General features: G+C 41.0%; 1 protein-coding gene across 2 annotated transcripts in view; it reads right to left on the reverse strand.

Annotated features, from left to right (window-relative positions):
* Positions 1–13,811, reverse strand: part of cep85l (centrosomal protein 85L) — a 93,512-nt gene that overhangs the window by 77,438 nt on the left and 2,263 nt on the right. Inside the window, exon 1 of one of the 2 annotated variants that reach the window (XM_084082633.1) lies at positions 2,431–2,757. The exons of the other annotated variant lie outside the window; for it this stretch is intronic. Coding sequence (XP_083938759.1) covers positions 2,431–2,485 — 55 coding nt within the window. The 5' untranslated portion in view covers positions 2,486–2,757. Of the gene's footprint in view, positions 1–2,430; positions 2,758–13,811 lie in introns of those variants that run through there. 2 annotated transcript variants of the gene reach the window in all.

Consider the following 13,811-nt stretch of genomic DNA (forward strand, 5'->3'; position numbering starts at 1 on the left):
AGTTGATCAGGAGTTGACTCTAACGGTTGACACTAACGGTCAGCGGTCAGAGTCAACCCCTGTACGCTGCAGCTAGTAGTGAATGTGAACATGACCTTAACCAGGTCAGAGGAAGCTTGGAGAGCAGAGAACACACTAATCCATTTACTGTTAAACTGCTAAGACATCTCACACACACACACACACACACACACACACACACACACACACACACACACACACACACACACACACACACACACACACACACACACACACACACACACACACACACAAACTTCATTATAATGTGTTTAGATTCACATTTCGTTCAGGCTCTCTTGCGTCACCGAGCTCTAAATATCAATTATTTACATGTAAACCAGAGAGAGTTCATTATATACGTATGACTGACTGTACAACTAATAGCTCTCTGAGTCAGCATAATAGACCAGTGGTTCTCAAACTGTTTCATGTCAAGGACCCCCAAATTGACACTTATTAGCCCGCGGACCCCCATTTCAAAAGATATGCCAGGGACCCCCATAAGAGAAGATGTTTTACAGCTCTAGCAGTGATTCTCAACTATTTCAATTTCAAGGACCCCCAGTTTGACATGCATTAGAGGCTACGGACCCCCATTTAATGACATTTCTATCACTTGGACCGCAATTTATATTGTAAAATCTATGTCAATGTAGCTCTGAGAGTGTACAAATGTAACCAAATGGACCCGTCAGGGTCCATTTGGTTCCATTTGTACACTCTCAGAGTTACAGACCCATAAGATTTGGTGCCTAATCTATCATTTAGCTGGGGACCCCCTGGAACTCCCTCAAGGACCCCTGGGGGTCCCCGGACCCCACTTTGAGAACCAATGCTATAGACAGACAGACAGACAGACAGACAGACAGACAGACAGACAGACAGATAGATAGATAGATAGATAGATAGATAGATAGATATAACATTAAATCACTACAGTAATAACTGACACACAGAGTCACTATGTTGACAAACCAAGGAAAACAACATTGTGTTAAAAACAGACTCCCTCCATCCTCCCCAGAAAGAACAGATCTACAAGCTCTATCAGTCAGCATGTATCCAGCAGCACCATGCTAACAGTTAGCTTACAGGTCTATGCTAACCATCTGTATGTTATGTTCATGTTAGAATCATAATTGATAAACATATGATCTTCACATGGTGGACACTGTGTGTACCATACACAGGGGGTCCGCGGACCCCTACAGTGGGGTCGTTGAGGAGGAGGAGGGTCCCAGGGGGTCCCCCAATAATGAAAGCAACAAAAAACGTGGACAGCATAGTTTTAAAAAACACTTAAAAAGCACGAAAAATAGCAAATCTACTTAAAGCTCACACACAGAGCTTGTAGATCTGCTATTATCGACACAACGTGGACAAATCTTTATCTTAATACGTATGGGGGGGTCCCTGAACTCACTGGGGGTCCCTAGGGGTCCCTGTGCTGGCACTGTGTGGCACAAGCCCCTCATAATTGGGGGGGTCTGTCTCTGCAGGCCAATATAAGTGGATCAATTTGGGGGAGAGAAGAACCACTGATCTACAACACATCTGCAATAGCTCAGCTCCCCATCCAACCACTATGTAGATCTGATATAATAACTAGTGTACCGTTATGTTTTATATAAGAGTCCATCACTAGATCTGATAGTAACAGTCCATCCTATTTACTATCTGATAATAACAGTCCATCCTATTTACTAGATCTGATAATAATGTAACATATGTTCTATACAGCAGTGGTTCTCAAACTTTTTCATGTCAAGGACCCCCAAATGGACACTTATTAGCCCGCGGACCCCCATTTGAAAAGATATGCCAGGGACCCCCATAAGAGAAGATTTGTTACGGCTCTAGCAGTGATTCTCAACCACTTTAATGTCAAGGACCCCCAGTTTGACATGCATTAGAGGCTACGGACCCCCATGTAATGGCATTTATACCTCTGGGACCCCAATTCATATTGTAAAATCAATGTTAATGTAACTCTGAGAGTGTACAAATGGAACCAAATGGACCCGTTAGGGTCCATTTGGTTCCATTTGTACACTCTCAGAGTTACAGACCCATAAGGGTTCATTTGGTTCCTATCCATCATTTAGCTGTGGACCCCCTGGAACCCCCTCAAGTACCCCTGGGGGTCCCCGGACCCCACTATGTAGATCTGATATAATAACTAGTGTACCGTTATGTTTTATATAAGAGTCCATCACTAGATCTGATAATAACAGTCCATCCTATTTACTAGATCTGATAATAAAAATATAACCTATATGTTCTATATTAGAGTCCATCCAGACACTATGTAGATCTGATAACAGTGTACCGTTATGTTTTCTATAGATCTGATAAAGTAAACCGTTATGTTTTCTATAGATCTGATAAAGTAAACCGTTATGTTACCTGTTTTATAGTCAAATCCATCTTCAAACGGATCAGAGGATCTGCTCCACATCATGAGCTTCTGCTTCCACAACTACAACTATAAACTAACGCCGAACCCGGGCCGGGCCGGGCCGGGCCGGGGGTCCGAATCCCGGGCCGGGTCCGAGCCGTCCGTCCGTCCCAGATCCGAACCGATCCTTGTCAGAGTCTCAGAGACTCACAGAACCCGTAATGTTCCACAAAGAGTCCTGGATGTGAGGAGAACCTTGTGGTTCCATCACGACCTTGTTCTGGTGATCTACAAACCCTGTAGAACTACAACTAGATCTGTAGAACTACAACTAGATGGAGATCTGCTGGAAAAGCTCCATGAATGTAATCCTTAAGACCAGAAACACACACACACACACACACATTACATTCACATAACAGACACTGAGACTAAACACGAGCGTGTGTGTGTGTGTGTGTGTGTGTGTGTGTGTGTGTGTGGCGTTGGAGGGATGCAGTGTTGCCAGGTTTTGGTTTTGCGAGAGAAACAAGCGCTGTGGTCTAAGAAAACACTAGCCCTGAAACATGACCGTCATATCATGACAGTCATGGAGCCACTTGTTCCTGGTGTTTGAGCTGTATTCATTTACAACCCGTACATCTACATAAACGTTTATATTTCAAATATGAAGTGATGGCCGCATGTTCATGGATGTAACAAGTTAAAACGCTGTGGTCTAAGTACCCGTATCTTCAGTATTGTTCAATAAAAAAGCATTTTAATCTAATCAATGGCCATTTTTTCATAGAGTTATAATGTATCAGAGTGCAATACACCCCCCAACCGATAAGGGCGCGTAGTTGAAAGCACATGGAGAAAATGTTGAGAAAATGGCCATCGAGCAGATTCAAATGCTTTTTATTGAACAATATGGAAGATACGGGTACTTAGACCAAAGCGTTTTAACTTGTTACATCCATGGCCGTAGGGTCAGTACTTTATATTGTAAATGTGAACGTCTATGTAGATGTACGAGTTGTAAATACATAAAGTTCAAAAACCAGGAACTAGTAACGCCATGACGCTTGTGATAGACGAGCTTCATGTCAACCATGGCTATGAACATGAAAACACAAGGCCAAGGGAAATGACAATAAATTAATTAATGTATTAATAATAATAAATTAATACAATAATGAAATAAGTAAATAAAAACGTGTCTTTATCAAGCTATGTTAATGAATTGAATACAGGACCACCCTGGAAACAAGTCCCCAGGCATTGTTTGTGTTCTCCTTTTATCCTTAATGTCTGACTGCAGCTCATGTTTACACAATTCTTTTTTTGGGGGGAAATAGCAGATCTGCTATTTTTATCAGGGAAAACGAGGCCAAATTCGCTTATAACAAGCAGACATGGCAACACTGGGTGTCTCGTTGTAAGGATGTGACGTCACACACTGCGTCAGTGCCGAGGGGCGGAGCCTAGATCCTGACTCCATCATCACTGCAGTGTGTGTGTGTGTGTGTGTGTGTGTGTGTGTGTGTGTGTGTGTGTGTGTGTGTGTGCGTGCGTGCGTGCGTGCGTGCGTGCGTGCGTGCGTGCGTGCGTGCGTGCTTCAGAGATGGGTAGAGTAGCACCAAAAGAACTGTACTCAAGTAGAAGTACTGTTTAACATAATACTGTACTTGCAGGGTGTACTCAATCAAATAATTACTCGAGTAAGAAAGTATCTAGTGGAAAGACTAAGTACTGAGTTTAGATAATCACACGTTTATATTTAACACATTTTAATAATTAAAATGTATAAAACATAAACTGATCAGTTCTTGTACAATGGAAGTAAACAACACTAAACCCAAACTGTCTGATATCTCTGACAGATAATGAAACTAATAAGACAAAGAAAAAGGATACAAAAAATAAAAGTAACAAAATAATTAGATTTTTTCTTACTTTTGTCCTTTCAGACAGTGGTTCTCAAACTTTTTCATGTCAAGGACCCCTAAAATTGTAGATATTTGGCTGTGGACCCCCACCTCAAAAATGTTTTGTGCAAGGGACTTTTCAAAAATAGCAGATCTACAAGATTCTATTTTTGAATAGCCTAAGTATAAAATATGGTGAAAGTGGGTAATGATTGTGACGCTATATTAACTAATTTAGCTGGTGACCCCCTGGTACCCCCCCAAGGACCCCTGGGGGTCCCCGGACCCCACTTTGAGAATCAATGCTTTAAGACATTACCCAAATGTAAAAGTAACATTTGTCTTCACATTATAGTTGGTTAAAACTAAAAGTATGTTGAGTACATGGACCACAATGGAATACTGTACACGTTCAAATCATGTATACTTTACATTACTTAAAGGTAGGGTAAGTGATATTTTTTGGTTAAAACAAAAAGTATTTTGTTAAAAGGTTAAAGCACTATATTCTGATAGTAATCATTGCTATAGAGTGTTTGTTCAGTAACAGGAGTCTCCCCGTCTCTCCAGCTCTTTAATAAACAGAAAATACATTTTTCGGTAGGCGTCAAAATCTCAGCCAATCAGGAGAAAGTACCCATTTTTAAGCTTAATTTGTATAGTGTTCCAGTTCTAATTTTGTCTGCTCATTTCTTAGTGTCATCACTTCCAATTTCACTTGTTTAATCTGTATCCTGATTGAGTTCTCTGTCCTGATTGGATAAAATTGGAAATGAAACTGAAACTGAAACGAAAATGCATTTTCTGTTTAATAAAGAGCTGGAGAGACAAGGAGACTCCTTTTACTGAACAAACCAGTGGCGTCAGTTCAGCAAAAGCCAGGGTATGGCAGCATGCACACGACCTCATGCACGCGCGCGCAGCGCGCGTGCATGAGGTCACCCCCGCGCGCGCGCGCGAAATTTTTGTGCGGTTCTGGGCGGGTTGAGTTCGTTTTTTTCCAGTTTTTGGTTACTTTATTTCGGTTTTAGGGTTAGGATTCGGGTTAGGTTAGGGTTATGTTATTTAATTCTTATTTTTGCCTGATTTTCCCGATTTATTGTCAAAAAAAGTACTCTTTTTTTTTTTCTCCCCTGGAGCCAGGGTATGGCAGCTGCAATAGCCTGCCATACCCAATTGACGCCCCTGGAACAAACACTCTATAGCAATGAGTACTATCACAATATAGAGTTATTTAACACTTATTTTAACCAAAGAAAATCACTTACCCTACCTTTAAGACCATTTTTTATATTGATTTTTAAACATGTTGGTCTCAGTGTAGTCTCGCGTAGCCAGACAACTATTCCTCAATCTCTGAATGTTATATAGAGTCTGGAACTACAACTCCACAAATCCCAGAGAGGAAACTGGCACTTCACGAAAATATATTTTAAAATATCTTTACATTTTATAATTTTATTTCCATTTCTGCTAAGCAGCAAGCTATGTATACTTAGATGATTTGTATTTATATTAGGATAAGTTTGCGTGACTGTAAAGATGAAACTGAAGTGGAGAGGAGGCTTCATATCCGGTTTATATTCTAATCATGATCAGAGCTTCTATATGTTTCTTTGTTGAACAATCTGTGAACCCCCCCCCCTCTTAGACAATCATGTCTAATGTAATGTTAAATGTAATTCAAATTAATTTAAAAGCATTGATAGTCACCATGGTTAATGTGAGGCCTTCTTCACAACACAAGAGAAGACACTTGAGAGGAGACGAAGGCTTGGGTTGCCTGTGTCATAAAGCTTGTAGAGCTGCTATTTATGTGTGTTTAGTGGAAGGCGGTGCATCCGTTTTGACTATTATATCCTAACCCTAAACCATACATGGGCAACTGGCGGCCCGGGGGCCACATGCGGCCCCCACCTTCACTTAATGCGGCCCGCAGGTTAATATCGGAATACTGATATATTATTGATTTCAACTGTTACAATTCCAAACATGACCCGCTTTAATGACTTCAGTCTATAGTAGTAGCTTAATGACTAGTAATATTGTATTGTCTTTTTTATGTCCAATGTATTTGTATTTAAGTTCATAAAGTTAACATAATAAGTAAATGCATTTGAAATCAAATAAAACTTACTTTTCAGGATTCCAATTAAAAGATAGCAAAAAAGAAAATCAGGATTCCAGTTAAAAAATAGCAAAAATAGCAGATCTACAAGCTCAAAACGCGTCGCACTGCGGCGCGTTTTGAGCTTGTAGATCTGCTATTTTTGCTACTTTTGTATGACACAGAATGGCGAAGTACGGCATTAATTTATGAAAAAAGTTAAAATACAGAGATAAGAGGTGTCTGTCTGACAGTATATGCAATGTGTCTCTCTGGAGTGAGTGTGGAAATATAGTGGCCCTCTGCATCATCAAAGTTGCATCACCCCTGCTCTAAACACAGGGTTTAGGGTTAGGATGGAAGGATGTGGTCAGCCTCAGCCTCAGCCTCAGCCTTAGCACTAGATATGATAAACATGCAGACATACCATATGGTCATTATCTGTTCTCAAGCTTTTGTTAATTACGCTTGTTTTCTCCTTCAACACAAGCTTAAGGATGTCATTTAGTGTTTACCTGTGAGCCTATAGTTTACTGAGACACTACATTGTTTACCTTCTTTACTGTAAGTCACTCTGGATAAAGAGAGTCTGATAAATCAATACATTGTAAAATAATGAATATAAAAAGTAGCTACAGTAGAAAATCTATTGATTATAAAAGACCTCAAACTCTCATTGAACACGATGTGCAGAAATCACTCAGTGAGTCTAAAACCTGTTCTCTGTCGTACAGCTGTGTCTGTTTTAAGTTACAACATGTTCATTTAAACTGCTGATTTATGCACACACACACACACACACACACACACACACACACACACACACACACACACACACACACACACACACACACACACACACACACACACACACACACACACCTTTGCGAGTCCACACATGAGTCCCACTGAGCTTGAGCATTGAGTGTGCGAGCCACACACTCACACTCTCTCTCTCTCTCTCTCTCTCTCTCTCTCTCTCTCTCTCTCTCTCTCTCTCTCTCTCTCTCTCTCTCTCTCTCTCTCTCTCTCTCTCTCTCTCTCTCTCTCTCTCTCTCTCTCTCTCTCTCTCTCTCTCTCTCTCTCTCTCTCTCTCTCTCTCTCACACACACACACACACACACACACACACACACACACACACACACACACACACACACACACACACACACACACACACACAGCTGGAACCTGTTATTACAGCCAAACTACAGGCGTGCCTGGCTGACTGCGAGTGTGTGTGTGTGTGTGTGTGTGTGTGTGTGTGTGTGTGTGTGTGTGTGTGTGTGTGTGACTGTGTGTGTGTGTGTGTGTGTGTGTGTGGGTGTGTGGGTGTGTGGGTGTGTGTGTGTGTGTGTGTGTGTGTGTGTGTGTGTGCGTGCGTGCGTGCGTGCGTGCGTGCGTGCGAGCGTGCGTGCGTGCGTGCGTGCGTGCGTGCGTGCGTGCGTGCGTGCGTGCGTGCGTGTGTGTGTGTGTGTGGTTTGGAGACAGTGTTTTTAAGGTGTTGTGAGGACAGATAGTTATGCATCATGTTATATAAGTGTGTTTTAGGATCATAATAATAAGTAGAGGTGTGTTCAGTCTTGTTTGAGGTTTTCATGTATTATTGATGATGATGATGTAACATAAACCTTCATGTTAAAGGACTGTTTCACTTTAACCCATAAAGACCTGATTCTAAAGGCCTTCGAAACCAGTGGTTCTTTCAAGATCTTTCTAAAATGTTCAAAAATAGCAGATGTATAAACTCACAGCTGCCAGCTTGTACATCTGAATATTTTTGATTAGCCAAAGCAAAAATCTAAAATCACACGCTTTTTTTGATGGGTTAAAAAACTTCTGGAGTCACTTTATAACGTTTACTCTGGCTTTATGGTCACCAAGACAGTAATGTATGGAAAAATACATAAAAAAAATACATACAATTTAATAAAGTCAAAAGATTACATTAAAGATTACACTAAATTAGATTACAGTAATTGTACTTAGTTACTTTACACCACTCAGAGATCAGAGCTCTCTGGGTCTGCCAGCTGGGCTGGGTTCTGGGTTCAGAAATGCATGATGTAATCCTAGTGATATTTGTAATAAAACATTACATCACCACATTATTACTTAACCTAACAAGAGTGCAGTCACGCCTAAATAATGTCATTTAGTCAAACACTTATTAGTACAAGCGGTGGAAAAAGTACTCTGATTATTTTACTTTAAGTAAAAGTATGAATACTGCAATGTAGAAATACTCTGTTACAAGTTAAAGTCCGGAATTCAAAATGTACCCTACTCATTATGCAAAATGTCCCATTTCACAAGTTTTCAAAATGTATACATTGTATAAAAGTCTTTTGAAAATAGCCGATCTGCAAGCTCACAATGCGTCGCATCGCTTTTCAAATGGCCGAAATGTATATAGGGCTATAAGTGGTTAATGTATGTTTTGTGATAATAATCAACATCTACAAAGTAACTAGTAACTAAGATTTTCAAATAAATGTAGTGGAGTAAAAGTATAATATTTGCGTCTGAGATGTAGAGGAGTAGAAGTAAAAGTACTGAAAATTGTAAATACTACTAATAATAGTAAAAATCACACCCTGTGTGAAGGTAGCGGCGCCTTTGATACATTATGTCATCGATATGTGTTTATAATGTGTTTATAGCCACGTGTCACGTGAAGCTTGACCAATCACTTTGTTGACGGGTCTGACCAATCAGAGCGTTGACGGGTCTGACCAATCAGAGCGTTGACGGGTCTGACCAATCAGAGCGTTGCACATGTGTCATGTGTTTCGCTAGCCAATCACAGTCCTGAATTTGCAAAGTCAGCCAATCACATTACAGCTAGTGGTGATGACACTAGCTGTAATGTGATTGGCTGACTTTGCAAACGTATAGATTTGCATTGACTGTGGAAGGGTTAGGGTTGTAGACTGCGTTGTACACTATTGGCCAATCACGGTGCAGGATTGGTGCAGGATTGGTCAGTGTCCAAAACTCACTTTGGACACTGTTACACCGCCCCAAAAATACGTATATTAGAGTATGTTAATACAATATAACTTTATAACATTGGGGTGGTTGTATTTGGTCTATCTGCTCTTCTATTGACACATTTAGATCCTGTGTCTAGGTTGGACATGACCTTTGACACCATCCTGTTTCTGGTTTGACACCCATTTTGACCTGAAGGTCAAAGTTTAATGTCTCCCCTGAGCAAGCAGGCAGGCTCAGCTCTATTGGCTCTAAAAATGCAGCAGAGAGCCATGGGTTCAAATCCATACTACAGGTTTAACTCTGAGGATTACATGGGTTTGTTTTTTTATTTTGGCAAAAACACGTCATGACCCAGTTCTGTGTCCTGGAACACTTCTTAAACCCACTCTATCCAGGAACGCATTCTGTGTCATGTTAACATTTATTTAGATCTACAAGCTCATGAGCTTGTAGATCTGCTACGTATTTTTAAAAAATCTAGTTTTTTTTTAGCAAATCTTTGACTAGATTTTTTTTTTTTTTACTTTTTTTTAAACTCAAATCTTTGCTTCTGGGGGGTCCCTGGAACAATTTATTTTTAGATGGGGGTCCACGGCCAAATACATATCATTTTGGAGGTCCTTGACATGAAAAAAGTTTGAGAACCACTGATATTATAGCAACATACGTTTAAAAAAAAACTGTTAGGATTTAGAAGACATTTGTAGAATCCCCCAGAAGCAAAGATTTGAGTTACAAATGTTCACTTTGATAAAATATATATATTCAAACTAAAGATTTGCACAAATATTCACATTTCCTTTTTTTTTAATAGACTCAAAAGAGTCTCCTTTCTGTCTCCTACCAGAACCACTGCCTGCCGGTCCGCTGGTCATCAAATCATTGTCTTAGGAATGAGACAAACACTATAAAATACAACTACTAGATGGTTCGATTAGTCTTTCGCCCCTATACCCAGGAGTGACTCATCCATAGAAAAAAATGTCATTTTTTTGGGGTGAACTATCCCTTTAATGGGTTAAGAAGTGAACATAATTTCATTCTGAGAGGCTTTTTAAACCAGAGGAATTACAGCCTGCTTCATTTGAATGTTTTTTTTATGCTTCTTGAACAACAACGTGTGTGAATCAAACAGAGGGATTGTTTAGGTTGCCAGGTCTGGTCTGTCTCTGGGTTGTTGTTGTTGTGTTAGCAAAACAAAGGGCTCAGTGTCGTTTTAATTGGAGCATTTTGCGGCCGGTTGAATTATAACAGTAACCTATAATAACACTACAGTAATTACACTGTTATTCAACTGCTGAGCCATGTCTACCTCTCTCTCTCTCTCTCTCTCTCTCTCTCTCTCTCTCTCTCTCTCTCTCTCTCTCTCTCTCTCTCTCTCTCTCTCTCTCTCTCTCTCTTTTTTTACAGCTCTAGCAGTGATTTTCAACCATTTCAAATTCAAGGACCCCCAGTTTGACATGCATTAGGGCTACAGACCCCCATGTAATGACATTTATACCTCTGGGACCCCAATTCATGTTGTAAAATCAATGTTAATTTAACTCTGAGAGTGTAAAAATGGAATCAAATGGACCCGTTAGGGTCCATTTGATTCCATTTGTACACTCTCAGAGTTACAGCCCCATAAGGGTCCATTTGGTGCCTAATCTATCATTTAGCTGGGGACCCCCTGGAACCCCCTCAAGTACCCCTGGGGGTCCCCGGACCCCACTTTGAGAACCAATGGCCTAGGAAACAGGTGAATATGGTTAGGTTTAAGGTTAGGTTTAGACATAGTCTAACATTTGTGCAAAGCTTTGAAAATAATACGTTTTTAACTCAAATCTTTGCTTCTGGGGGGTCCCTGGAACAAAACCTTTTGACATGGGGGTTCCGTGGACACTGGGCAAATACATATCATTTTGGAGGTCCTTGACATGAAAAAGTTTGAGAACCACTGATATTATTATTATAGCAACATAAGATCTTTTCCCCAAAAAAACTTTTAGGATTCAGAAGACATTTGTAGAATCCCCCCAGAAGCAAAGATTTGAGTTGTTTTGCTTTAAAATATGAATATATATATTCAACGATTTGCACACATTGTCACGATTTTTCAAAACAATAGCAGATCTACAAGCTCATAGCGCGGCACTCGGTGCCGCGCTATGAGCTTGTAGATCTGCTATTGTTTTGAATAGCCAAATACATCTTAAAACGACACAGATGCGTTCCCGGTCTTAAAGAGTTAACATACAGTACAGAGAGGGATTTCTGGGTACCACAACACAACAACACACAACACAACACAACACAACACACCACAACACAACACACCACACCACACCACACCACACCACACCACACCACACCACACCACACCACACCACACCACACCACACAACACACCACAACACAACACAACACAACACACCACACCACACAACACCACACAACACAATACAACACAACACAACACACAACAACACACAACAACACACAACAACACAACACAACACAACACACCACACCACACAACACAATACAACACAACACAACACACAACAACACACAACAACACAACACAACACAACACAACACAACACAACACAACACACAACAACACACAACACACAACAACACAACACAACACAACACACCACACCACACCACACAACACAACACAACACAACACACACACAACACAACACAACACAACACAACACAACACACAACAACACACAACACACAACAACACAACACAACACAACACAACAGTGTGTCTTTTCAGAACACACCCCACACACTGAGCAGAGAGAGGAAAAGTCATTTGAATGAAAACAAAGAGCAGCACACAACTACCAAACAATCCCCTGTGTGTGTGTGTGTGTGTGTGTGTGTGTGTGTGCGTGCGTGTGCGTGTGCGTGTGTGTGCGTGTGCGTGCGTGCGTGCGTGCGTGCGTGCGTGTGTGTGTGTGTGTGTGTGTGTGTGCGTGCGTGCATGTGTGCGTGTGTGCGTGGGTGTGTGTGCGTGTGTGCGTGGGTGTGTGTGCGTTTGTGCGCGCGTGCGTGTGCGCGCGTGCGTGCGTGCGTGCGTGTGCGTGCGTGAGTGCGTGTGTGCGTGTATTAATATGCCTTTTTGTTTTTTGTAATCATACAAGAGTGCCGCACAAAAGTTGTGAAAACAGCAGATCTACAAGCTCACAATGTGAGGCGTTGTGAGCTTGTAGATCTGCTGTTTTCACTCCTTTTTAAAAGAAAAGATTTTAATTACCAAAAAAAGGAACATTTTTGTGACACCATATAAGGCCTTAAAAACAAGGCTCCAGACGTCCCAAAACAAACTGATAAGGCTACTTTACTTCTTGGCCTTAAACATACAACACATATAACCCCTCCTACAATATCTTTCTCTGAGATGTAGTGGAGTAGAAGTTAAAGTACTGAAAAGTGGAAATACTCCAGAAAGTAAAAAAATACCTCAAAATTGTAATTGAGTACATGTACTTGAGTAAATGTTACTTTACACCACTGGTAACATGACGTGATGTCAGGTTGGTGGGTTGCTATGGAAACAGGAGTAATGTTTACATGGTATCCTAGTTATTACTGTACATTTGAAACTTCATTGATTTATTGACTATCTCTACTGTATGTGACCTTTGACCCTGAGGTGGTGTGTTGACTACAGTTCATTATATTTACTCTGATCTGACACACACACACACACACACACACACACACACACACACACACACACACACACACACACACACACACACACACACACACACACACACACACACACACACAGTAACTGCTCATCAGGAGCAGTTAGGGGTTCAGTGTCTTGCTCAAGGACAATTCGACGCTAACCCGCTAAGGGGGGGGGCTGGGAATCAAACCGGGAACCTTCCGCTGCCCCAAGCGAGCCGCTCTAACCTCCTGAACTACTGCCGGCCTTGTAACTCTGCAGCTCCTGATAAATGACTATATTGTTAATTGTGTGTGTGTGTGTGTGTGTGTGTGTGTGTGTGTGTGTGTGTGTGTGTGTGTGTGTGTGTGTGTGTGTGTGTGTGTGTGTGTGTGTGTGTGTTATACTTTTCCATGAGTTCCATTTTGAACCAACATGTTTTGTCAGTTTTCACAGGAAGGTGAAGCATGAGGGAGTCTGGATAAACATAACATGAACTACTGTTCATACATCAACTATCCTGATGTTCATACAGCAGCTATCCTGATGTTCATACAGCAGCTATCCTGATGTTCACACAGCAGCTATCCTGATGTTCACACATCAACTACCTACTACTTATTTTGTATTAAATATATGTATTAGGGAAAACTATCAGTAAATAGTTACAGAGGTACAGGTGATCCTGACAGATAGTCA

This window comes from Gymnoscopelus microlampas (genome assembly GCF_963454915.1).
Source record: "Gymnoscopelus microlampas genome assembly, chromosome: 16".
In the NCBI taxonomy this organism is placed as follows: domain Eukaryota; kingdom Metazoa; phylum Chordata; class Actinopteri; order Myctophiformes; family Myctophidae; genus Gymnoscopelus; species Gymnoscopelus microlampas.